The 23,737-nt window shown below is 45.5% G+C and overlaps 1 protein-coding gene across 3 annotated transcripts in view; it reads right to left on the reverse strand.

The window, feature by feature from the left end:
- Cdh17 (cadherin 17) overlaps nucleotides 1-23,737 on the reverse strand; it is a 95,684-nt gene that overhangs the window by 29,768 nt on the left and 42,179 nt on the right. For all 3 annotated transcript variants that reach the window (XM_076563887.1, XM_076563885.1, XM_076563886.1), the window contains exons 4-10: nucleotides 11,823-11,957; nucleotides 10,817-10,955; nucleotides 8,728-8,886; nucleotides 8,436-8,635; nucleotides 7,137-7,268; nucleotides 6,684-6,834; nucleotides 2,991-3,206 (exon numbers count right to left, since the gene is read on the reverse strand). In XM_076563887.1, the coding sequence (XP_076420002.1) occupies nucleotides 2,991-3,206; nucleotides 6,684-6,834; nucleotides 7,137-7,268; nucleotides 8,436-8,635; nucleotides 8,728-8,886; nucleotides 10,817-10,955; nucleotides 11,823-11,957 (1,132 nt within the window). The remainder of the gene's footprint in view (nucleotides 1-2,990; nucleotides 3,207-6,683; nucleotides 6,835-7,136; nucleotides 7,269-8,435; nucleotides 8,636-8,727; nucleotides 8,887-10,816; nucleotides 10,956-11,822; nucleotides 11,958-23,737) is intronic.

The following is a 23,737-nucleotide window of genomic DNA, read 5'->3' on the forward strand; positions in this document are numbered from 1 at the left end:
GGTATGTTGTGGGAGGCTGCCTAGGGGGAAGCCAGAATGACAGAGGAGAGTAATTTACTGGGGGAGAAGGGTGCTGCCATCTTTGAACTATGATACAATGCACTGGGCTCTGAACCCCATTACTTGAATTCTGGCCCTTCATACACCAGAGATTGAGAACATGGGGTGTCACTGTATGTCTCTGTGCCCATCAGCTCAGCTACACAATGTGGAGAACAACAAAACCAAGGTCCTCAACCCAACACAAACGTTAGTGTTCTGTGAGTCCCACGCCTGTGTGACAGGCCTTGCCATCTCTTGACATAGTTACTTCATAATGTGTGCACCATTATCGTCCTCATTCACTTTTTAAATGCAGAAGCCAGGAAGCAGAGACATTAGGAAGCCCGCTTAAGGTCACATGACTGATAGTGGGGCCAGAATTCCGTGCTAGCTTTTTACTCTGCACTGTGCTCAGATCCAGGCTGGATCAACCTCACCAGTGATGTCCTTGTCCTTCCACTAACAGTTAGGTTCTGCCAGTGGGGGCTGGCAGGAGACGGGAGGAAAGACAGAAGAAAATGGTGGCATGTCCCTCGTCCCTGTCTATGAGCACAACAGGTCTTCCCATCTCCTGAAGTCCTTTCAAGATTCAAGGTGAACGTCTCCACTCACCCCCTGTTCACCGCCCCCCCCACACACACACATCATACCTCCTGTTAGCTTCCCTTAACTGTGTGTCCTTTAACCTATTTTGGCCACCCCCTTTGAGAAAGCCTTCCACTCCCGGCTGTTGTCCTCACTGATCTGCCCACGTAGTCACCCCAGAGCTTGTGCTCAATGCATTGGCCAAGAAGTTGAATATAATTCCTAATCTGGTTATAACCAAACAGATATTGATTAAAGTTGGAGCTGATCCCCAGAACATTTACAGATAGAAATGGCAACATTGGTGCAAGGCTCTGAACTTGCTGGCTCTAGTCTCTGCAGAAGACTTGTTTGGGACAATGATGCATTTTCTGCTTACCAGGCTCTTCCTTCTTATTCACATGTGCGCATGAACATGTGCGTGCGTGTGTGTGCGTGCGTGCGTGCGTGCGTGTGTGTGTGTGTGTGTGTGTGTGTGTGTGTGTGTGACCTCAGGTGTCATTCCTCAGGTGCTATCCACCTTTTTCTTCTTGGGTCTCTCACTGGCCTGGAACATGACAAATAGGCTAGGCTGGCTGGGCATGAGCCCTGAGGAAACATTTGCTGTCTCAGACTCCCCAGGACCGAGATTACAGATGCATGTGACAACCCTTGATCATTTGATGGATGCCTGTAGAGACCGGAGGAGGATGCTGGATCGTCTGGAACCAGTCACAGGCAGTTGTGAGCCACCCACCGTGGGTTCTAGGAACCAAACAGGGTCCCTCTGGAAGAGCAGCCAGAGCTTTTGACCACTGAGCCGTCCCTCCAGCTCCCCTACACTCTTACATTTTCAACTACTACAGACTCTGATGTCTTTACACACGGAATCCCCACTCTTCCATAAGTTATCCTTCAAAACCTAGCTCACCTAAACTTTGGGGTTAGGTAAACTAACCCCTGATGGCCTTACCTGCTCCCCCCCCCCGCCTTGTCCGTGTATGTCTCCCTTGTATGTGTCCCTACAGCTTGTTGATGTGTGTGTCCAACTTTCTTGACAAAAGGAGCACTCCCTTAGGGACAGATACTGGGTCTTGTTCATCTGGGCATCCCTGATGCTTTGTGTGGTGATCAGACCCTGAAAGCATGGGTGGCTGATAGTGTGAATCTGCCACTTCACCATGGGTACGGGGATTTATTACAATCCCCTAACTGTACCTTTTAACATAGTGCTAAACAGCTTCAGATCCTCATTATGCATCAAGTTACTAGCTTCCCTGGGAACTTGACAGACAGGCATTTTGTATTAGAGCTTGCTAAACTCAAGTTCTCTCAGGATATCAACACCCACAGCAAAGCAAAAAAAACGAGAAATACATATGGACCAATATTCTTTTCTTTTCCACACCTATGTAAGCTGTGGTCCTCGGAAAACAACCACAGAAGTATTTCATGGAACAGTTACCTTCTAGGAATCTAATGCCCCAGAAATAGTGGCACATTTGTCTGTGGATTTGGACATGTGTCTGAGATTGGGAAATTTCCATGAGATCCTTAAAGATTTCTCTGCCCATCAGAGGTTAAGAACTACCTGCTTTGACAGTATACAAGGATTGGCGGGAAATGTCTCCTGGTATTGTCTAGCAGGCACTTAGAAGCTGACAGGAAAAGGCAGAACTCTCCAAGACACATTCTCCACCACTGTCATCTGCAGATACTGAAAGCAAGGACCAGGAAAGAGAATCTGTTTTTCTGGTGTGTGTGTGTGTGTGTGTGTGTGTGTGTGTGTGTGTGTGTGTGTGTGTGTGTGTGTGTGTGTGTGACTGTGCCTGGCAGACTCTTGCAACTAGACCAATAGCCTGATGCTGCACTGTTATGCTGTGACCAACACTGCATTTGCACCAAAGCTGCATCTCCCATAGGCTTCCCCCAGCCAATTACTGAGCCAGTAGTGATGCTAAGACAGGCCCATCCCCAGAGATAACACACTGCGGAATTCCAGACAGCCATTTGGAATTCTCCTCAGGGTGCTCCTGGTCCAGAACCATCGGTGCTCCTTCTGTCTGTCCGTCCGTCCGTCCGTCATGGTCAAGCGAATGTTGCTGTCTGGTGATCTCCAAGACTGCAGAGTTTCCCTGCTGTTCTTCTCAAAGGTGTCCCCTTTGAGATAGATGGTCCTGATTCCCCCTTGACTCCTGGTTCTCAGAGGACCAAAGCAAGGAAATGTCTAATCCACATGGCCAGCTCTTGTAAAAAACAGCCACATCTGGGTTTCTCAGATTCACAGAGGAATCAGAGGATTCTACTGGCATGAGAACAGCCTCTCAAAACTTAAGTAGAAGGAAAATCACTGTGTCTACCAACCAGAGCAGGGCGAGACTCACCTTTGTCGGACACCTCGACTGTTAAGTTGTATTGAGGGTTGTCCTGCTTCTTCAAGGACTGTTTCCCTAACTGGACCTTCCCCTCGTATTCTTGAATGAGAAAGAGTCCGTCTGAGGGAACTTTGGGGGTTTGGTCTGCAAGTCTGTACTTCAAAATGCTGTTGGCCGTGTTTGCCTCATCCATGTCACGGGCAGTAAAGAACCCGATGCTGCTACCTGTGGAGAGGAAGACCACCACTCACGTCAGCTCCGTGCGATTCGTAAGCCGCTTCTGAGAAAACACGGGGAACTATCTGGGGTAATGAACAAAGATGTTTAGAATTATTTTGGCTCCTTGCATTTTTCCATGGTCTGATTGGTTGAACACTGGGGTAGGTTAGTTAGCCAATACTGGCCTGAAGTATTGTGGATTGAGAGATTAACAAAAACCTGCTTTCTCAGAGTCCTGGAGATTGGAAACATGAAATCAAGTGTTGGCAAGGCCGCTTTCCTCCAAGCTGGCTCCCTATTTCTTCCTCCCTGTGCGTTTTCCCTCTGTACCTTGGCATCCAAATTTATCACAGGAACTCCATCAGATTAGACTGAGGCCCACCATTGAGTCTTCACCCTACGTGCCTGTGTGTCTGTTGGTGTTCGTGTACTTACATGTGGATGTGGAAGTCAGCGGGTAACCTTAGCATCCTTCCTCAGCAGCTGCCCACCTTGGGTTTTTATTTGTTGTTCTGTTTGCTTTGAGAAAGGAGGGATCTCTCTCTCTCTCTCTCTCTCTCTCTCTCTCTCTCTCTCTCTCTCTCTGTCTCTCTCTCTCTCTCTGTCTCTCTCTCTTTCACTTCACACACACACACACACACACACACACACACACACACACACACGCCACATGCTATGGCCCTGTGTATTCCATGCCTGTGAGTGTTTTGCCCCAGGAGCTCTAGAGGTCAGTGGGTATGAGTCTATGTCCTACCAGCTTTGGGCAAGTTCTGATAGGTTTGGGGGTCATCCAGATCCATAAAATGGGAATGGGAACTGTGGGTTTCCTTACACGAAGTACGAATCCCACCTGAGATTTATTTGAAGTGAGTATTTGAAGATTTGTTTGGATTGGATTACACCCTTCACTTACATCAGTTCACTCCACTGGCTTACTTAGACTCTTACAGGGTTGGGTTTCAGAGAACGGATGGGGGACTCTGTATCTGCAGTGGTACCGGGCACCCACAGCACACGTGGGCCAGACTCGGGGACCGCTGTGAATTTGCACTCATGTAGCAGCAGCTGCTTCTTTCCAGATGCATCACAACTGGGGAAACTTCGTGGCAACACGTGTTCCCCTAAGAGCATTTTGAACACTTCCCCTAGGTAAGTACATGTGATGCTAAGAACGTGAGGCTATTCTCTCCACAGGAAACTTCCATCTGCCAGAGGCATAATGAGGACTGTCGGCACCACAGACATCCCTTGGTGAGAGCAGGGGGGCTCTGGATGAACCGGAAGTGAAAGGAGCACCCTGCCTCTGAAGGACTCACGACAAGGGCAACCCATGCTGATTCGGGGACATACACAGCAACACTTAAGAGCATCTAGGAATATTTTAAGTTGAGGGACCTCAGGAGAGTCTACAATTTCTGGTCTTGGTCCCAGGTAAGATTCAGGAATTACAGTTGGTTCTGCTAAGACTTGGGAATATAAGCCCTATAAGATAACGACTGTACCTAGACACCAAAGAGGACACTGTGACCTTAAGAGAAGTAAATCGGTGATTTGTGTGTTAATGTTTCTACTTGTGTGTGTCTTGATAGCTGAACTGAGCAGCAAGCCCTCGGGAAGGAGCTGCATCATCTAAGCCTCCCACGAGCTGCAGACAGAAAATATATCTAGGGATTTATAATAGAATTCCTCTTCCTTTAAAGACTTCATGAAGCACTTTTACAAAATAAATTCTTACTTCACAAGAAACAGGTAGCATACTGAGCTCCTGAACAATTTATGTTACTAACAATGACATCACCAGTCTAAGAAAACTACGCTGTCCTCTTCCCCTATGAGTTAGGCACCCTCAAACGGCCCCAACGCTCCTCATCTCCATGACTTCCACCTTCCCGTCGTGAGTGGAGCCCAATACTCGATCCTGATGGATGCATGTGGTCCAAGTGTTGGGATGTCACCTCCAAGATCAGGTTAGAGAAATGCTGTGACTTCCATATCGCTTCTCTCTGTCTCCCTCCCTCTTCCTGTCCCTCTGAGTCAGAGGCCCAAACTGAGCTTCAATCAGGTTCATGACTCACAGAAACTGACGTAATGAGTGTCTGTCATTTTAAACTGCTAAATTTGGGGACAATTTGTTATGTGGCAATAGATAACAAATATAACCTATGTGCAGCCCCATATAAAGAGACACAGGGTATCATCTACACAGGTCTGTACAGGTTTTCCCACCTTTCCTCAGCACCACAGGCCATCCCTGATTTCATTAAAGCATTTGTTGGCTGTTATGTACTACACCATTATACAATTGTCACTTTATTCTTTATATCTACTGAAATCTTTCAAGCTATGATTTTTTTTTTTTTTTTGGTTTTTCGAGACAGGGTTTCTCTGTGTAGCTTTGCGCCTTTCCTGGATCTCGCACTGTAGACCAGGCTGGCCTCGAACTCACAAAGATCCGCCTGCCTCTGCCTCCCGAGTGCTGGGATTAAAGGCGTGCGCCACCACCGCCCAGCCTCAAGCTATGATTTAACCCTTCCCATTGAAGCAAGAATTGCAATAAATGAAACAAAGAAGACCTCCCCAGGACACATGGATAGCAACCTCTGCGTGACATCCAACCCCCAGAGGAAGAGAAGGACCACGAGGCAGGAAAACCAGCCAAGCCACCAGGAAAGCAGCTGCTGTGTCAAAGCTGTGTGCAGCCAGAGCAGAAGCATCCAAGGACACAAGTGAGAACATCCATCCCTAGACAGGTAGGCCCCACCCACAAGGAGAGCAAAGTTGCCAGTCTCGCAAACCTAGAAAGCACACCACTCAAACACACAAGAAACACCAGCCTACTCAATGGCTCAGCTCCAAGAAGGCAACAGACCAAAGTCCCAAATCCAGGGAAGGGACAACAAACTCCAAAGCCTCTAACACTCTTACAGTGTTCCCATACAAACTTAAAGCTGTCAGGAGAGACAGTCTTCTCAAATGTTGGAAGATCAAGAGGACAACTAAGCCTGGGGCTCAGCTTCACTGGCCAGCTTCCCCAGTTACCCTTGGCTTCCTAGAAAGGAGACTCGGGGGTAAGCTGAACATGGTGTTGCCTACTCATTGTGGGGTGTCTGACTGTGGACATAAATGATCAAGTCCTTTAGCAAGTTGAATGAGGTTTTATCTCTTTACAGTAAGTTGTTTAGCAGTCAAATAAGATAACTGAAGGGAAATCTTGCAAGGGAGACACTCCTGGAGATGTACATAGGCTGCTGTTGTGCGGTGATGGTAGTTCTGAGGGTAGCTGCCATTAAAAACAATGGTGCTGGCGCAGTTATAAAAGTCCCACCTTGAAGACACTGTGCCTGTGTGACTCTCAGGTACCGCCCATCTCTATGCTGCACTAGACGTGGACAGGGGCTGCAGAATAGACGCTCCAGGCTAGAAAGGGGTCCAGAAGCACTAAGGAAGGCAGGCTCACAGCATCGGACAGCTCTCATTTCTTACCCACTATTTCATTCTCCTGGACTTCAAATACAGTCATTTTAGACGGACATGTCGGTGGGTTGTCATTAATGTCGATAACTTTCACATGAATCTCCAGTGGGAATGCAAGTAGTCTTCCATTCTCATCCTTGGCAGATGCAAAGAAAACATGCTGCAATAACAAGATCAGTGTTAAGACTCCTTCACCGTCCACCTTAATAGGTAGAGAAATAACAGTTTCGCTTACCGTCTCTGGCCTTAGGGTCAATGTACTTAGTACTGAGAAATGGGGGAGGGGAATAAAATGGGATGGGCTTGTGGGAAAGCTATCAAATTATCGTGTCTTCGAGAACCCATAAACTTCTAGGATCTAGAACACAGGTTTTTCAATGCAGAGTTAATTTCGTCCTCAACTGTAAGCAGACATAGGATCTGTCACAGGCGATAACCTGTGAAACTTTCCCTTTTACTTACTGAATCCTTTTCCTCTCGGTCCAAGGGCCGCGTGACATAAATATTTCCTTCCTGGTCAATTGAGAATGGGAACTGTGGCAGCTTCTCCTTGTTGGTTAAGGAATAGTGAGCCCCCGGGTCATTCCACTGCACCTGTGTGGCCAAAGGGACTGCTGAGAAGAGATGGACAAACAGACTGACAAGGAACCAGTTCTTGCCTCTCACTTCACGATTTCTCACAACCCTGCCTGCTGGTGATTTCTTAGGACAACTGACTTACTTTTTTTTTTAAATTTTCAACCTAAACTAATTTTTTAAAAAAGCAGACAAGGGAATTCTTCCTTCCCTAAATCAATCCTTGCAAACACATGGAAGAGTCTGTGGGTTGTTTTCTTCCAGAACTTTGACTGGATGTAACATTCGTTTATGAAGCCAAGTGTACTTCATAGCTGAAATACTCTAAGACTAAACCATGATGTATGATGTGCTTCTAGAACCCACAATTAAGATGAATTAAGATCAATAGAAGATTATTTAGACCAGTGGTCCTCAACCTTCCTAATGCTTCGACCCTTCAATACAGTTCCTCATGTCGTGGAACATAAAATTATTTTCATTGCTATCTCAAAACTGTAATTTTGCTACTGTTATGAATTGTAATGTACATATCTGATAAGCATGATATCTGATACTCGACCCCTGTGAAAGTCAGTCAACCTCAAAAGGGGTCTCGACCCACAGGTTGAGAACAACTACCTTAGACTTTTCTCCATTCATTCTGTAGAGACATGAGGTGCATACATGAGGTGCCCGCCCTCAAATACTTAAGTCTGGAAGATTTCAGAGCTAAAAATAACTGCCAACCCCTAGAGTTATTTTACAAACAGCAACAGAAAGTGCTCTATAGTAAGACGTGATACATCGATAGAGCCGGCTTCCCTGATATGGCTACTAACAACATGGACTGAGGGTTTACCACATGTCACATAACCCGCTATAAAGCAGCCATGTTCACACTGCTTGATGTGAACAATAAAACACCACAGCATCTCCTCCGAAAGTGAGTGTGAGTGAAGTCTCCTCTCTGACTCTGTGCGTGTGTGTGTGTGTGTGTGTGTGTGTGTGTGTGTGTGTGTGTGTGTGTGCAAGTTTTCTGCTGGTGATGATAAACAGCAGAGATGTAGGGCCTTAGTTACTTAATTTGCTAATTACACAATGCAAAAGGTATCTAGTAGAACAATGACTGAAGACAATGGGGATAGGTCTCTACACCACAAGGTACGGATCTTAGTTAGCTGTAGACACATCACGTGACACTACCTGGGTGATTCTGATGGGATGAGGATCAGTTGAGTTTTCTGTGATCTCCACAGGCTCTGGCGCTTTCCAGATGTTCTCCCTCACAGTAATATCCACAGATGTGGTGTCACTGAAGGAATTCTCACTCTGGCCCCCCATGTCCTTCACTGAGACCACCAGATTGTAGGAGGGATTCTTAACTGGATCCAGTTCCTGGGATCCTAAAGTGAGTAGGGGAGGAGAAGAAAGGGAATGTCTCCAAAGGTGACAGCCCTTCCTCTGACAGATTCATGAAGGACTGGCCCTGACTTACCTTCTTGGGTAAGCGATATGGCCCCAGTTTTATTGTTGATCTGAAAGTACATAACATTGTTGACTGTGGGAAGCTGGATGACAATTTGGTAAAAAAGCTGGCCATTGGGAGTAGCTGGATCATCCAGGTCTGTAGCATTGACGTACATGAAAGGCTTTCCTGGTAACAAAGCATACACAGAAAAGGAGAATTAAAGCTTCAGCCATCTATATCCATGTTTGCTTCCTGAGACGCAGAAATGAAATGTGAAAGTTCCAAGTTCCTAAGTGGAGAAATGAATCTTTATTTTGCTCCATCTCCCTGCAGCAGGGTTTCTTCAAAGTGTGGTCCGGGAGACTATGAGAGTCCTGGGCATATTTCAAGAAGTTTATGATGTTAGAAATCACATGTGAGAAAGATCTATTTAAGACCAAGATAATTTGATGGGTTTTAATGTAAAAAATAGTACAAAATACACCATTAACAACTGCTACTTATCTGTAAGAAACACCCACATTTCAAGTTTTGATATTATATCAAAGAATTCCACAATATCTGAAATCACTATTAAGATATTCTTTTCCTAAACTACAGATCTGTATGAGGCTAATTTTTGTCACATGCTACTTCAACCAAAATAGCATCTGATAGCAGCAAGAATGTAGAAATAGACCATTAACCCAATTGTTTTTTTATCCCTCCAGACACTGAAGAAAATTGCTAAGATTAAAACAATGTCATTTTTCCCACTATGACAAAATCATTTTGTTTTGAAAAATACACTTTTCATTAAACCCTCTGTGTTCTTTTAAATTATTTAATAAACTTTTAATTTCTAAGACATACATGCTGGTAGATGTTAACCAGTGCTGCACTGGACTCCCCTTGTGAGAGCACAGTTTTGAAGTTTCGGGGATTTTTGAGTCAATTACTTTTAATTTTTTTTTTATAAAATGTATTATAAAAAGTGTTGCAAATAAAAACACCATGCACTAAAACTAACCAGACCCAAGGTCTATAAAACTCACTTATCAACAGCACTGGTAATTTGAAATAGGCCATGGTAGAGTATTTGTACCATGAAACCTTGCAAATGCCACGAATCATTCTTCTGCTCACTCACCCCAGGAGAATCAGCTATTAAACACCAGCTAGGAAACCACTAGGTAAAATCCATGGGTTTAAAATTTTGTGTAGGTTCCCCCCAACTTGTAAGTTAACACAGAAGTCCTGAGCCCCCAAATTTTGAAAATCACTTGTCTTGAAGATTTGATTCATGAAAAGAAAAGATGTTACTGTCTGAAAGATTCTGATGTAGTGAAGTCTGCATCAGTGAGTCTTGGTATGCCTCCCAGGGACAGGGGACAGGGACAGTGCAGCTCTCCCCGAACCGTGACTGAAGACAGGGAAAGGAAAGGTCAAGTAACACAAATGCCCTCTTGATAGGAGTGGATGGAAATATCAAGAGAAGGGGTGGACCGCAGCTGGGGACAGCCATGGGAAAGGGGACCACGGTGGCTGTAAGCTCCCCACAAGCTTTGGGGAGCAAGCTCGTCTTTTCAGACAATTCCTGAGTGTTCTAGAGCTATATGGTATTTGAAGGTTCACTAAAGAAGCATAGTTTTGCCTCTCACGGTACATTTGGCAAGCTCTCAAGACTCTTTTAAAGATTTACTTTGTTTTTGATCATGTAGGGAGGATGAATATGTGCCCACAGAGGCCAGAAGGCACTGGGTCCCCTGGAGCTAATTACGGGTGATTGTGAGCCACCCAGCATGAGTGCTCGGAACTCAACTCAGGTTCTCTGAAGAGCAGCAAGGGCCCTTACTGAGCCATCTCTCCAGCCCTCCTACAGACATTTTTATTGTCACAGCTTAGAGTGGGGAGCGTTTCCAGCATCCTACAGTACACAAGACGCAACAGGGCCAAGGATGGGGGATTCTGGACCAGAGCAATAGGTAATATCAAACAATATTCAGATCGCTATGAAATTTACACAAGAAAGTAAGTTCTTAAGGCGTGGGTGTGACAACTGTCAGCCACACACTCCCACTCTTCTATCATACACCCTGTCGTTAGTCACAGACATAATCAGGCTCCTGCCTATTACCTGGGCGAGAGTTCTGCCTCACTGAGCCTTCATATCTTGACTGGAGAAACATGGGTCGATTGTCATTGATGTCCTTGACTTCTATGGTGATGGGGACTGGGCCCTCCACTATACTTCCATGAGAATCCAGTGCTGCAAGCTGTTGTTGAAGAAAAGAAAACTGCCTTAGTGTCCCTGGACTTCAGCTCATATGCCCAAAAGTCACTTAAAGGAACTTAAAACTCAAAAGGTCAATGGCCTGGTGACTGCAGAACCCACAAAAGCCCAAATCTGTGTGCTGCTAAAATGGGAGTCCAATTAGTTAAGCCAGCCTGATGATGATGGCCACAGCTTTCCCATCATGAAGGCTACTGGACCCGGGGCACACCCTGCTGCAGATGATGCTGCGCCACAACTCCTCAGAGCTGGCACAGTGGTCAGTCTACAGAGCCCATGGCAGAAAGCGACAGACAAGTGCCCGCTTGCTCTTTTTCAGTTAGCTCTCTGCCTTTCTAGCTATTCAGACACCCACTGGGAAGCTATGGGGAAATGAAAAGGGAAGGGCATTTCCCATAGAACTCTGACTGTCTGTTCCTTCTGCGTTCTGGGGCGCCAGTGGCTCTGCCCAGCATCGATGCTGCCTGCATTGTGAGTGTGGAGTCCACACAACAGCCACAGGCCAAGCACCCGTGCACACCAGAGGCTCATTGCTGGGGTTCAGCGCCAGCACCTGAATGAGTACAGCCGTCTGAGGACTTTGGCCGCGTAAAGTGGATTAATTACCCTGGTCAAAAAGCCACACCACTCTGTAGCTGGTTTTAGAGGGGAGTGTCGAGGGAGGGGGAGAGGGAGGGAGGGAGGGAGGGAGGGAGGAAGGGAGGGAGGGAGGGAGGGAGGGAGGGAAGGAGGGAGGGAGGGAGGTCATATGAGGATTGTACTGGGTGCGCAAATTTCAGGAGGTGCCGGGGGACTCCAGGAGCAAGGGTGCTGCAGAGGCTGGAGTTGCACCCCACTGGCCTCGGCTCACCTGGAGATGATGAACTGCCCTTGTTTCCCTGTCCAGGGCTCGGGTGTAATACAGAAGTCCATCCCCTTCTATCATGAAGATATCATCTGTCTCCCCCGTTAGTTGAAAACTCACAGCTGGACTGTTGGCCTTAAACTGAGAAAAAGCAAACAGGTTAGCCTCTGAGGAAACATGGTGGCAGAACCTGCAGGAAGTCGCCAATTTCAGTTCTTTATTTATACAAACGCTGAGTAAGAAACCTTGAGCCCTTTACCGTGGGGTATGCTAAAAGCTTGTTTGTGCATTCTCTATGGCGCGTTCAGAACACGTTTCTCCCAATAAAGTATTGCAATATTCACCATGCTGATGGAAGGTTGCGATGCTGTATCCTGTATCTGAGGCTGAAGATACTTTTCACTGACTATCTGAGAGTTATGACGTCACCAGCATCTAAGAAATATTGGAAATTCTAGCTTTGTTGCTGGAACAAAAAGATGCCACTCGGTCCTTTAAAATTTGTGACGAGGATGAAGATGCAAGTTAGTATTAAGAGAAACAACCTGTAAGTGCCTGCAATGGACAGACTCCTGAGTGATAATCCCATGGTGACTTTTTAGGATGTGGAAAAACTAATCAGCCATTGTTCCTGAGGTAGTTGGAGCTCCTTTTAGGAAAACAGCAAAAAAAAAAAAAAAAAAAAAAAAAAAGGAATTTTACATAAAACATATAAAAAAGTTGTTCAACTTCATTAATAATTTTAAATATATCTCACAGAAGTTAGGTTATAAAGATATACATATATTACTGATGGGGTATAATTTATATGACCTCTCTGGAAATGACTTGAAGCATAATGTAGTCTTTGATAGTAAACAATGTTATACAAAATTTGTCAAGGAATTTTTAAACATGAATTACATGATTAGGTATAAGGGGAACTATTTCCTGTACTAGCAAATTTGAAAACTCAGATATCTACAAATCTGTGAATTCTTAAAGCAAAAGGTTCATTACGAAGGACAAGGGACAGTAGAGTTACTGTGTAAATAACAAAAGTACTGAAGAATAAAGGCAGGCTGTGGTTGTCACGGAGCCAAAAGTGTACATGTCAGCAAACAAGACAATACATTTAAAATATACAAGAACAACTGGTGTGCGAACGAAGTGAGGACAGCGTGGATAAGTGGGCTTTACAAATTTTCTTGTTGATATTACATGGTTTATTAAAACCTAGACCAGTCAGTGTGAGTGTTTTAAAAGAGTCTGATGTCAGTGGGAAAGATGGAGTGAGACTGATGTTCCTCCGTAAGAGCAATGAAATGTTGTAGAAAGTTGCCAGCATCAACCTATCGACTTTGTCAGAACATCGGGAATTAACCAGAACCGACTAGAACTGACTAGAACTGACTAGATGTCAGCAGCACCAAAGTGTGCTGTTTGACTTCTGCATCCCAGTGATCTTCCTGACATCAGAAGTAGTCATGGGAACCAACGACCTCACCAGTGCAGTGTGACAGGGGACAGAGGGACAGTGTGACAGAGGACAGAGGGACAGAGGACAGAGGACAGAGGACAGAGGGACAGTGTGACAGAGGACAGAGGACAGAGGGGACAGAGGGACAGTGTGACAGAGGACAGAGGGACAGTGTGACAGAGGACAGAGGGACAGTGTGACAGAGGACAGAGGGACAGAGGACAGTGTGACAGAGGACAGAGGGACAGTGTGACAGAGGACAGAGGACAGAGGGACAGTGTGACAGAGGACAGAGGGACAGTGTGACAGAGGACAGAGGGACAGTGTGACAGAGGACAGAGGGACAGTGTGACAGAGGACAGTGTGACAGAGGACAGAGGGACAGAGGACAGTGTGACAGAGGACAGAGGGACAGTGTGACAGAGGACAGAGGACAGAGGGACAGTGTGACAGAGGACAGAGGGACAGTGTGACAGAGGACAGAGGGACAGTGTGACAGAGGACAGAGGGACAGTGTGACAGAGGACAGAGGGACAGAGGACAGTGTGACAGAGGACAGAGGGACAGTGTGACAGAGGACAGAGGGACAGTGTGACAGAGGACAGAGGGACAGTGTGACAGAGGACAGAGGGACAGTGTGACAGAGGGACAGTGTGACAGAGGACAGTGTGACAGAGGACAGTGTGACAGAGGACAGAGGACAGTGTGACAGAGGACAGAGGACAGTGTGACAGAGGACAGAGGACAGTGTGACAGAGGACAGAGGACAGTGTGACAGAGGACAGAGGACAGTGTGACAGAGGACAGAGGGACAGTGTGACAGAGGACAGAGGACAGAGGGACAGTGTGACAGAGGACAGAGGGACAGTGTGACAGAGGGACAGTGTGACAGAGGACAGTGTGACAGAGGACAGTGTGACAGAGGACAGAGGACAGTGTGACAGAGGACAGAGGACAGTGTGACAGAGGACAGAGGACAGTGTGACAGAGGACAGAGGACAGAGGACAGAGGACAGAGGACAGAGGACAGAGGACAGAGGACAGAGGACAGAGGACAGAGGACAGAGGACAGAGGACAGTGTGACAGAGGACAGAGGACAGTGTGACAGAGGACAGAGGACAGAGGACAGAGGACAGTGTGACAGAGGACAGAGGACAGAGGACAGAGGGGACAGAGGACAGAGGGACAGTGTGACAGAGGACAGAGGGACAGTGTGACAGAGGACAGTGTGACAGAGGACAGAGGGACAGTGTGACAGAGGACAGTGTGACAGAGGACAGAGGACAGTGTGACAGAGGACAGAGGGACAGTGTGACAGAGGACAGAGGGACAGTGTGACAGAGGACAGAGGGACAGTGTGACAGAGGACAGAGGGACAGTGTGACAGAGGACAGAGGGACAGTGTGACAGAGGACAGTGTGACAGAGGACAGAGGGACAGAGGGACAGTGTGACAGAGGACAGAGGGACAGTGTGACAGAGGACAGAGGGACAGTGTGACAGAGGACAGAGGACAGTGTGACAGAGGACAGAGGACAGAGGACAGAGGGGACAGAGGACAGAGGGACAGTGTGACAGAGGACAGAGGGACAGTGTGACAGAGGACAGAGGGACAGTGTGACAGAGGACAGAGGACAGTGTGACAGAGGACAGAGGACAGAGGACAGTGTGACAGAGGACAGAGGGACAGTGTGACAGAGGACAGAGGGACAGTGTGACAGAGGACAGAGGGACAGTGTGACAGAGGACAGAGGGGCAGGCTCCCCCAAAGCCACTCCCAGGGAACCATCCTTATCTAGCCTCGGGTGTCTTATTTAATCAGCGTCGGCACTCCCTCACTGGAACATCCCCTCGCCATTTATTAAAAAAACTGGTCTGCAATTGGTGGGCACAGTAATTTACACTTGCAGTCTCAGCACCCAGGGGGCTGAGGCAGGAGGATTGTTGCAAGTTTTAGGCCAGCTTAGGATATATAGTGAGCATTTGCCAACCCAGGGCTACATAGCAAGCCCCTGCCACAAATAAATAAATATCCCTCAGAGGTTTAGGGGACAACCCCGAAGAGAGGCAAACACAAAATGTAAGCACTGAGGAATAAAAGGAAAATGCTGTCTCTAGACATGGCGTGGTGTTGGTCACATGAACTGAGCTGAAATTCTATCGGGGGGGGGGGGCTACTAGAGCCCATCCCTAGTTTAGGAAATATTGGCAGTTGATCACTGCTGTGGGGAGGGAATTACTAATCTTAGGAGAGGCCCTGGTAACTCGCCTATGCCCTAGTGGGGCACCTCATCCTATGCACACATATAAGGGCATTACTAATGGGATTCAGGGATTAAAAATAATATCAATAAAAATAAACATTTAAAAAGAGGACATGGGATTGTTTGGGAAATACATTGGGAAAGTCCTGGGATTCAAGTAGGGAGTGGGGGATAGATATGATTAAGATACATTGCTTACAAGATACATTGTACATGTAAAAATTCAAAGAATAAATAAAAATATTTTAAAAATAAATAATCTTAAGAACGGTCAGCAATGGCTTCTTTGAAGTTGAGGAAGGAACTTTAGCTGAAGAAGATGAGAAACTGACCAAACATTTAAAGGAAGAACTGGGGAATGAGTTGTCCACAGGAGAATGAGCTGTCCTTACCTCTTGGTAGCAGAGTTGCCAGCATGGACAGAAAAGGCCTGAGAAGGCCCTAACCTCTCCCCTCTGGCTGACTTTGAGGCTCGCACAGGCAGGAAGTGAAGTTTGGAAAGGCAGAGCTGTAAACTACCAGCCACACTGCTGAAGGTGTGCTCCAACATGCTCAGAGTGCCTGTTGGTAAAGGCTGAGATTTACTGGTCCAGGGCACCTAAAATAATCTCCGTCCAGTCATTAACTGGGCACCAAGCTGAGCAGGAACTTCAGTGGCCAAGTATGACAACGAATACTGACTTTGCAGACGTAGCTCACGAAGGCCACTAAAGAAGTAGCAGCAGCAATATGCTCTGGGAAAGGAAGAGGGAGGATGTCTACGTTGCCACATTATATATTTAAAATGTCTAGTCTTCAACAAATGACTGTGTGACATACAACTAAATAACAACTATTGTACTTTGTAAATATAAAAACTGTTCCTGGAGAAGCCCTGATGTTGAACTTACTAAAGATCTTAAATGGTCTATTTTAAATAGATCCAGAGCCCAGGGAAGCCATCTCTAGAGGACTAGGGAAAGTATGAAAACAACATCTTACCAAACAGAGAATACAGACATAGAAAGTTTGTTTCAAAAAAAATTAGGAATTCTGGAATTGAAAGTATATTAGTCAATATAAAAAATTGAAGGATATTGAAAAAATATTTGACCTAGTAGAAAAAGTAGAAAATTCCAAAATGGATTATCTACCTTAAAACACAAAAAGAAAACAAGAGTATCAACATAAATGAATGCCTGGAAAGGCCAGAGGGCACCATTGAGCAAATGCACACCTATGCTGAAAAAGTCCCAAGAGAGGAGGGAGAGGCAAAGGAGACACAGATTGTTTGAAGACAGACTACCTAAAACATTCACAGACACATCTAGGCAGCCCAGTGAACTCTGGAAGGATGAACTCAAAGCCATGTGGTCCCAGATGCACCACAATCAAATAATGTGAAAGACAAAGGAGCTTGAAACCAGCAGGAAGGACTCTAGTGAATTGAGGGCTCATGACCCACAAGAACTTCTCAATGAAATGAAGGGAATTCTCCATAAGGTCAAAGGCAGTGAAATCACACATCCCAAGTGCTACAGTGTGGGGACCCAGAGAGGCTCTCTAGTAAGACCTTACTCAAGGTCAGAGAATCTGAGCTTGCTTTACCAGGGCTGCATAATGGAATGATTTGGCCAGGGGCGTGGTTATCAGGTGTTTTGAAGGGTCTACACTTAGCTATCAGGTGTTTTGAAGGGTCTACACTTAGCTGTGCCCTGTCCTTTGATCTTGAAAGGGGAACGTCCTTTGCCTCTGCCCTTGGCAGTGTGTAAAAAGCTCATTAGAATAAATCTCGAGGTGATTGGTTGTTGACCCAGGACCCACTCGAAACTATCCTGTCAGAGCTGGACTCCTACACTACAAGAAGATGGATGAGTAAGGCTTCTACTCCAATAAAACAATTCTGCAGAATGAAGGTGAAGTTAAGCTATGAAATCAGACAAAGTAGAGCTTAAGATATCTAGATAAAAAGTGAGAGCTAGGCAGGATGACTCATTCGTATAATCTCAGCACTTAAGAAGTTAAGGCAAAAATGATTGCCATGAACTTGCTAACCTGAGCTACACAGTGAGTTAAGGATAGCCTGAGCTACAGAATGAGATCCTGTTCAAAAGGAAAGACAAGACAGAGGGTTAATATACCAGGAAACTATAGCTATTATAAACATTTATGTACCTGATGATGGTCCCTGAAATGCATTGAAGACTGAGTTGACAGAAAGATTAAGGGTAATTACACTGTCATCATTGACAATTTCAAGACTTCACTTTCAATAATGTATAGAACAAACAGAGATCAACAAGGAAAGAGCCTTGAATAACACCACAGACAAACTTGAAGCTAACTGACACCAACAGAGTACTCCATCCAACAAAAACCAATCATGCAGAGTGTTCTCCAGGATAAATCCTATGCCAGGTGACAAAACATTGAAAAATGTTAAAGGATATAAGTCATACAAAAAATATTTTCACTTCCACAATGGGATGAAATTAAAAATCAATAATAAGGAGAATTAGGGGATTTGCAAATAAGTGAAGTAACAATATGCTCTCATAACCCACAGGCTAAAGATTAAATCTAAGTGGAAATGGACCTATCCTAGATGTCCATTTCCTGGCCATTATAAATAGAAAAGCATAAACATGGATGCACAAGGCTCTCTGGTGGGACAGAGTCCTTCGGACGTATTTCCAGGAGCTACATAGCTGGATGACAGGGTAATTCTATTTGGTTAAGAACAGAGTTGGCCACTCCCATGCCTAAAGCTGGAACATGTGGAAGATGGCGTGGAAAGATTGTAAGGTTGTAAGACTGTAAGATCAGGGAGTTTACTGTGTGATTGTGTCCTCTAGTGATGTCAACATACTGAATAGATTTTATTTAGAATGTGTGTGTGTGTGTGTGTGTGTACATATATGTGTGCAATAACAGTGGAAAAAGAAACCATGAATTTGCAGGAGAGTGGGGAGGGGTATGTGAGAGGGTTTGGAGGGAGGAGAGGGAAGATGGAAATGATGTAGTTATAATCTCAAAAAAAGTCGGAGAATTCATGCAAATGGTTAAATTGCACAAAAAGACGGCTATTAGGAATCTGGTTCTGTAAGAGACTAAAAATAAGGCATAATTGACTTTGGAATGAATTGAAATTATTTAAAAAGTGCCTGTTAAATAGTTTCATACTTTGAATTATTTGAAGATAAATTTAAGTGTATAATGTAGTGACTAACAATAATGCCCAGTGGGGGTTGTCAAACTGAACTTTAAAGGAGAGATAAGTGATGAAGCTGTCGACTTCGATCGTTTACAGGTACTCTTCTTACATTAGAATAAACTTTATTTAACAATGAAAAAAACAAGAATAGTGTTTGCAAAACTTGGGCTGGAGTGACCAGATCCCAGCCTCACCTTCAACCTCACAGCCTGCACCAAAACAAACTGAAAATGCACAAAGCCTTAAATGTAGGAAGTAAAACTCTAGAGCACTGAGAAAACCACACAGAATGCCTTTGCCTTGAAGGAGGCCGTGGTTTCTGAGATGTCTCAGCAAAGGCATGAACAGAAGAAGAAATCAATTAGACCAATTAAAACCACGGACTTAAGTTAAAAGGGCACTATCTCGAAAACAAAAGCAGAGCCTACAGAATGTGGGGAGACCGAGATGAGGAGAGAGGGTTCCCAGAAAGAAATATACCAACTATCACAATAAAAATAGGGCAATGCTCTTTAATAAAGGGGCAAAGATTTGAATAGACATTTCACCAAGGAAAACAAAAAGCCGTGAAAACACATTCAGTTACCACTAGCCTTGGAGTGTCTAAAGTTCTGTTGCTATAATAAAGCACCATTACTTAGGGAGGAAAGGGTTTATTTAGCCTATATTTTTGTATCACAGTAGATAGAAACTCAAGGCAGGAACTTGGAAATGGGGACTGAAGCCACGGAAGAGAGCTGCCCACTGGCCTGTTCCGAGTGGCATGCTCAGCCTGCCTTCTTATAGCATCCAGGACATTTAGCCAGGAGTGGTACTGGCCACAGCGAGCTGGGCTCTCCCACGTCAGTCATCAATCAAGAAAATGCCCCCACACACTTGCCTAAAAGTTGACACTGGGGATGCATATTCTCTGTTCTTCCTTCTTCCCAGATGACCCTAGCTCTTGTCAAATTGAAATAAAAAAAAAAAGCAAAAAAACAAAAAACTAGCCAGCCAGCACAGTGAGAAAAGCAAACCTTAACTACAAAGAAATAAGACATCACAAAATCACAAACACGTGGAAAGCTATAATAAAAAAGAAAGAAAATAGCAACGCAGCAGACACAGACAGGCGAGGCTAACAGAAATGCGAAATGACTCAGGTAACCGAGGGAAATTTTGAAGATCATCAAAAAGTTAAACATCAAATGATGAACCTGTAGGCTGCATGCCCAGCCGCAGATGGCCAACCGAAAACTGACTCAGTGGCGTCTTTGGAGGTTCCTTGTCTCACGTGTCATGTCAGGGCTGCTCTATACTGTTGTCCTCTCTGCCTCGCAGATCCGGTCTCAGGGGACTCCTGGGTGTGCGAGTGAATGGGTCTCTTGTTTGTGCCCTCTCTTGGGCTCTTCTCCTTCTGTTTGTTTTCCTCAATTCTAATGTGTTAGGGTTTTTTTTTTTTAATCTTATTTCATTTTATTATTATCTCTTAGAAGACTGATTTTTCGACACACGGTTTCTCTGTGTATAGCCCTGGCTGTCCTGGAACTCACAGAGATTTGCCTCCCTCTGCCTCCAGGGTGCTGAGATTAGAGGCGACTGCCTGGCCCTCCTGTTGGTTTTCTTTCTTTCTCTTTTCTTTTCTTTTCTTTCTTTCTTTCTTTCTTTCTTTCTTTCTTTCTTTCTTTCTTTCTTTATTGTTTGTTTGTTTTTGTTTTTCGAGACAGGGTTTCTCTGTGTAGCTTTGGAGCCTGTCCTGGAACTCACTCTGTAGACCAGGCTGGCCTCGAACTCACAGAGATCCGCCTGGCTCTGCTTCCCGAGTGCTGGGATTAAAGGCGTGCGCCACCGCCGCCTGGCCCTGTTTGTTTTCTAATGAGAGACAGAAGGGTATGGATGTATCAGAGGGGAGATGAGGAGGAACTTGGAGGAGTAAAGAGAGGGGAACCTAATAAGGACATATTATGTGAGAAAAAATCTATTTTTAATAAAAGGAAAAAAAATGATGACCCTGAAATTTGATGTTTCTCCAAAAGGATAGAAAACTTGTTCTCACAAAAAGTTGTACATGAATGATTGTCCATAGCAGCTTGTCCTTTACAGCTGTAAGAAAAAGCCACCCACATGTTTGTCGACTGATACATGAGTACTCAAAATGTGGTATGACTGCAATACTCAGCCACTCAAGAGTGAAGTTCAGATACATGCTATAGCTTGAACAAACATTGGAAACATGGTATGTAAGAGAAGCCAGGCACAGAGGACCATGTGTAGCATGGTTTCATTACATGGAAGGCCCCAGGAGGCAAATCTATAGAGACTGAAAGCTGATTCATGGTTTCAGGAGCTGGAGGCAGGGGAATGATGAAGAAGTATTGCTCATGGCACCAAGTTTTCCCTGGCACTAGTGAAATATCCTGATATTTAATGGTACATAGTGGTATGGCTTTGTGACACACTGAAAACCACTGAATTATAATTTTATTTTTAATTTTATTATTTGTGCGTATGTATCTGTATGATGAGATGGGATGAGTGTGCAACAACATGCATGTGTGGGTCAGAGGACAACTTCGTGGAGCTGATTCCCTCCTTCCAACTTTACGTGGGTTCCAGGGATCAACTTGGGTCACCATGCCTGTCCTACATCACATGTACACTCACACACAAATAAACATCAAAAAAATCTTAAGGAAAACTAACTCTTGGTAGCATCGCATGGGAGTGAGTTTCAGTGGATGGATTTGGAGAAACATCAACATTTTTGCCCTTAAGCAGTACCCTGTTGCTTCCCACTGGACTATCGCCATCACCCAAGACCCTTCAGCCTGTGTTCATCAGGATCACCGAGTTAGCTTGGACAATCACAACTCTATGTAGGGAATGTCTTTCTGAAAGCCACAGTACCTAGTAGTGAACACAGAAGGAAGGGCCAACCTAGTCTATGCTGAGTCAGCCGCTCACGGACTTTTGATGTTCACCACCTCCCACCCTCAGCTCTGGACTGTCCACCCCAGCTCCCACCCTCAGCTCTGGACTGTCCACCCCAGCTCCTACCCTCAGCTCTGGACTGTCCACCCCAGCTCTGGACTGTCTATCCCAGCTCCCACCCTCAGCTCTGGACTGTCCACCCCAGCTCCCACCCTCAGCTCTGGACTGTCTACCCCAGCTCCCACCCTCAGCTCTGGACTGTCCACCCCAGCTCTCACCCTCAGTTCTGGACTGTCCATCCCAGCTGTGGACTGTCCACCCCAGCTCCCACCCTCAGCTCTGGACTGTCCATCACCTTCTTGCTAAACGGGTCTACCACCTGCTCCCTGATGTCCCAGTGACTACTTCCTTCTGTACCTTCTCACCCCAATACTCAGTTCAGAGATGCTGAAACCTGCCTCTTCATCCACTACCACCTTCCTTAGAAATCAATTCTGCTTTTACAGTTTTTAATCACAAAAAATGATATTTGAGCTGATACATATAGTAATCAATTCAATGTATGTATGTATGTATATATACTTGTGCATAGCAAATACATAAAAGTGTCATTTGTCCATTTCAAAACTAAATAAAACTCAGCACTCTTTCCTCTACCTCCCTTTGACTGCCAGCCTCTCACTAGACTCTTCCATGCCTGGGTTTGCTTCTAACCACTGAGCTGACCAGGGTAGGGGATTACTGATGCTCCCGTCACCTGGAATGGTGCTTTGTATACAGCAGACATTCTGTTTATGCTTAATTTTTTTAAAACGAATGAAATGCCTGGTGTGGAAATGTCTTATCAGATTGTGAAGTCTTGTATGTGAAGGAAACAAGTAAAGAATGTCAGGGAGACTCTGACATGTGCTCCCTGACAGGGCTGGAAATGAGGAAGGCTTGTGCTAGAGATGCCTAGTCTGCATTCTCCCCGGCCTGACCAGCTTGCAGCCAGAGGAGCGATCTTTCTGACCAGAAACCTGAGTCAAGCCCATTTGTGATGTCCAGGACACAGAATTGTCAATGCTGTTTAAGCTTGCTGAACACGGACTCTGAGAGCAAGGGGGATTCCTGTCCCAGATTCCAACATGTTTATTTCAAGTGTCCTCTAAGACTTGTCGGAAATGAGCTGGCCTCCTTGACTCTGTAGCAAGGAGGGAGAAAGAGAGCAAAATAGCACAAGAGTAAAAACACTGTGTCCTTGAGAACAGCTAAGAACCAAACTATTCCCACCCAAGGTCATTACTGTTTGTCCCACGTTACAAAGATGCTTGCAGCGGGAAGAGAAGACAAGCCCATCTATATAGAGAATGCTCTGCCAGGACCTCCTGACGCATTCCCAGGGTGTTTCAGTGCTCTCGGGAGCCGAAGTTCCTCACTCCTCCTTCTGATGTATGGTGAATGCATGTGTATATGATTGTGTGTGTGTGTGTGTGTGTGTGTGTGTGTGTGTGTGTGTGTGTGTGTGTGTGGTAAGAGTTCAACATCAGGAGTCTCTTATTCTCCACATTATTTCAATGATGCAATTGCATGTGGTACATGCACATGAGTGTGTGTGTACACAGTGTCCATGTCCCTGCACATATACAAAGAAGCCAGGGCAGCACATTGGGTGCCTTTGCCTAATACTGTCTGCCTTACTGCCTTGGGCCAGAGTCTCTCACTGATCCAGAACTTGCTATTTGTGGCAGGCTGGCCAGCCAGTGCAGTCTCGGGATCTGCCTACCTCTTCCCCCAACACTAGAGCTACAAGCACATGCAGCCATGTCCAGCTTTTTGTGTGGGTGCTCAGGATTCAAACTCAGGTCTTTGTGCTTGCAGAGCAAGTGCCCTCACCCACTGAGCTATCTTCCTAGGCCCTCTACACTCTATTTTTCAAGACAGAGTCTCTCACTGAACCTAGAGCTCACTGACTTGGCAAGACAAGCTGGGCCAGCAAACCCCTGGATTGTCCCACCTCTGTCTCTCCAGTGACGGCGTTCTAAGTATGGGCACTTTATCTGACTTCTTACATGTGTGCACGCTGAGGCTCCAAACTCGGGTCCTCAGGCTTCTG

This window comes from Peromyscus maniculatus, chromosome 2 (genome assembly GCF_049852395.1).
Source record: "Peromyscus maniculatus bairdii isolate BWxNUB_F1_BW_parent chromosome 2, HU_Pman_BW_mat_3.1, whole genome shotgun sequence".
Lineage (NCBI taxonomy): Eukaryota > Metazoa > Chordata > Mammalia > Rodentia > Cricetidae > Peromyscus > Peromyscus maniculatus.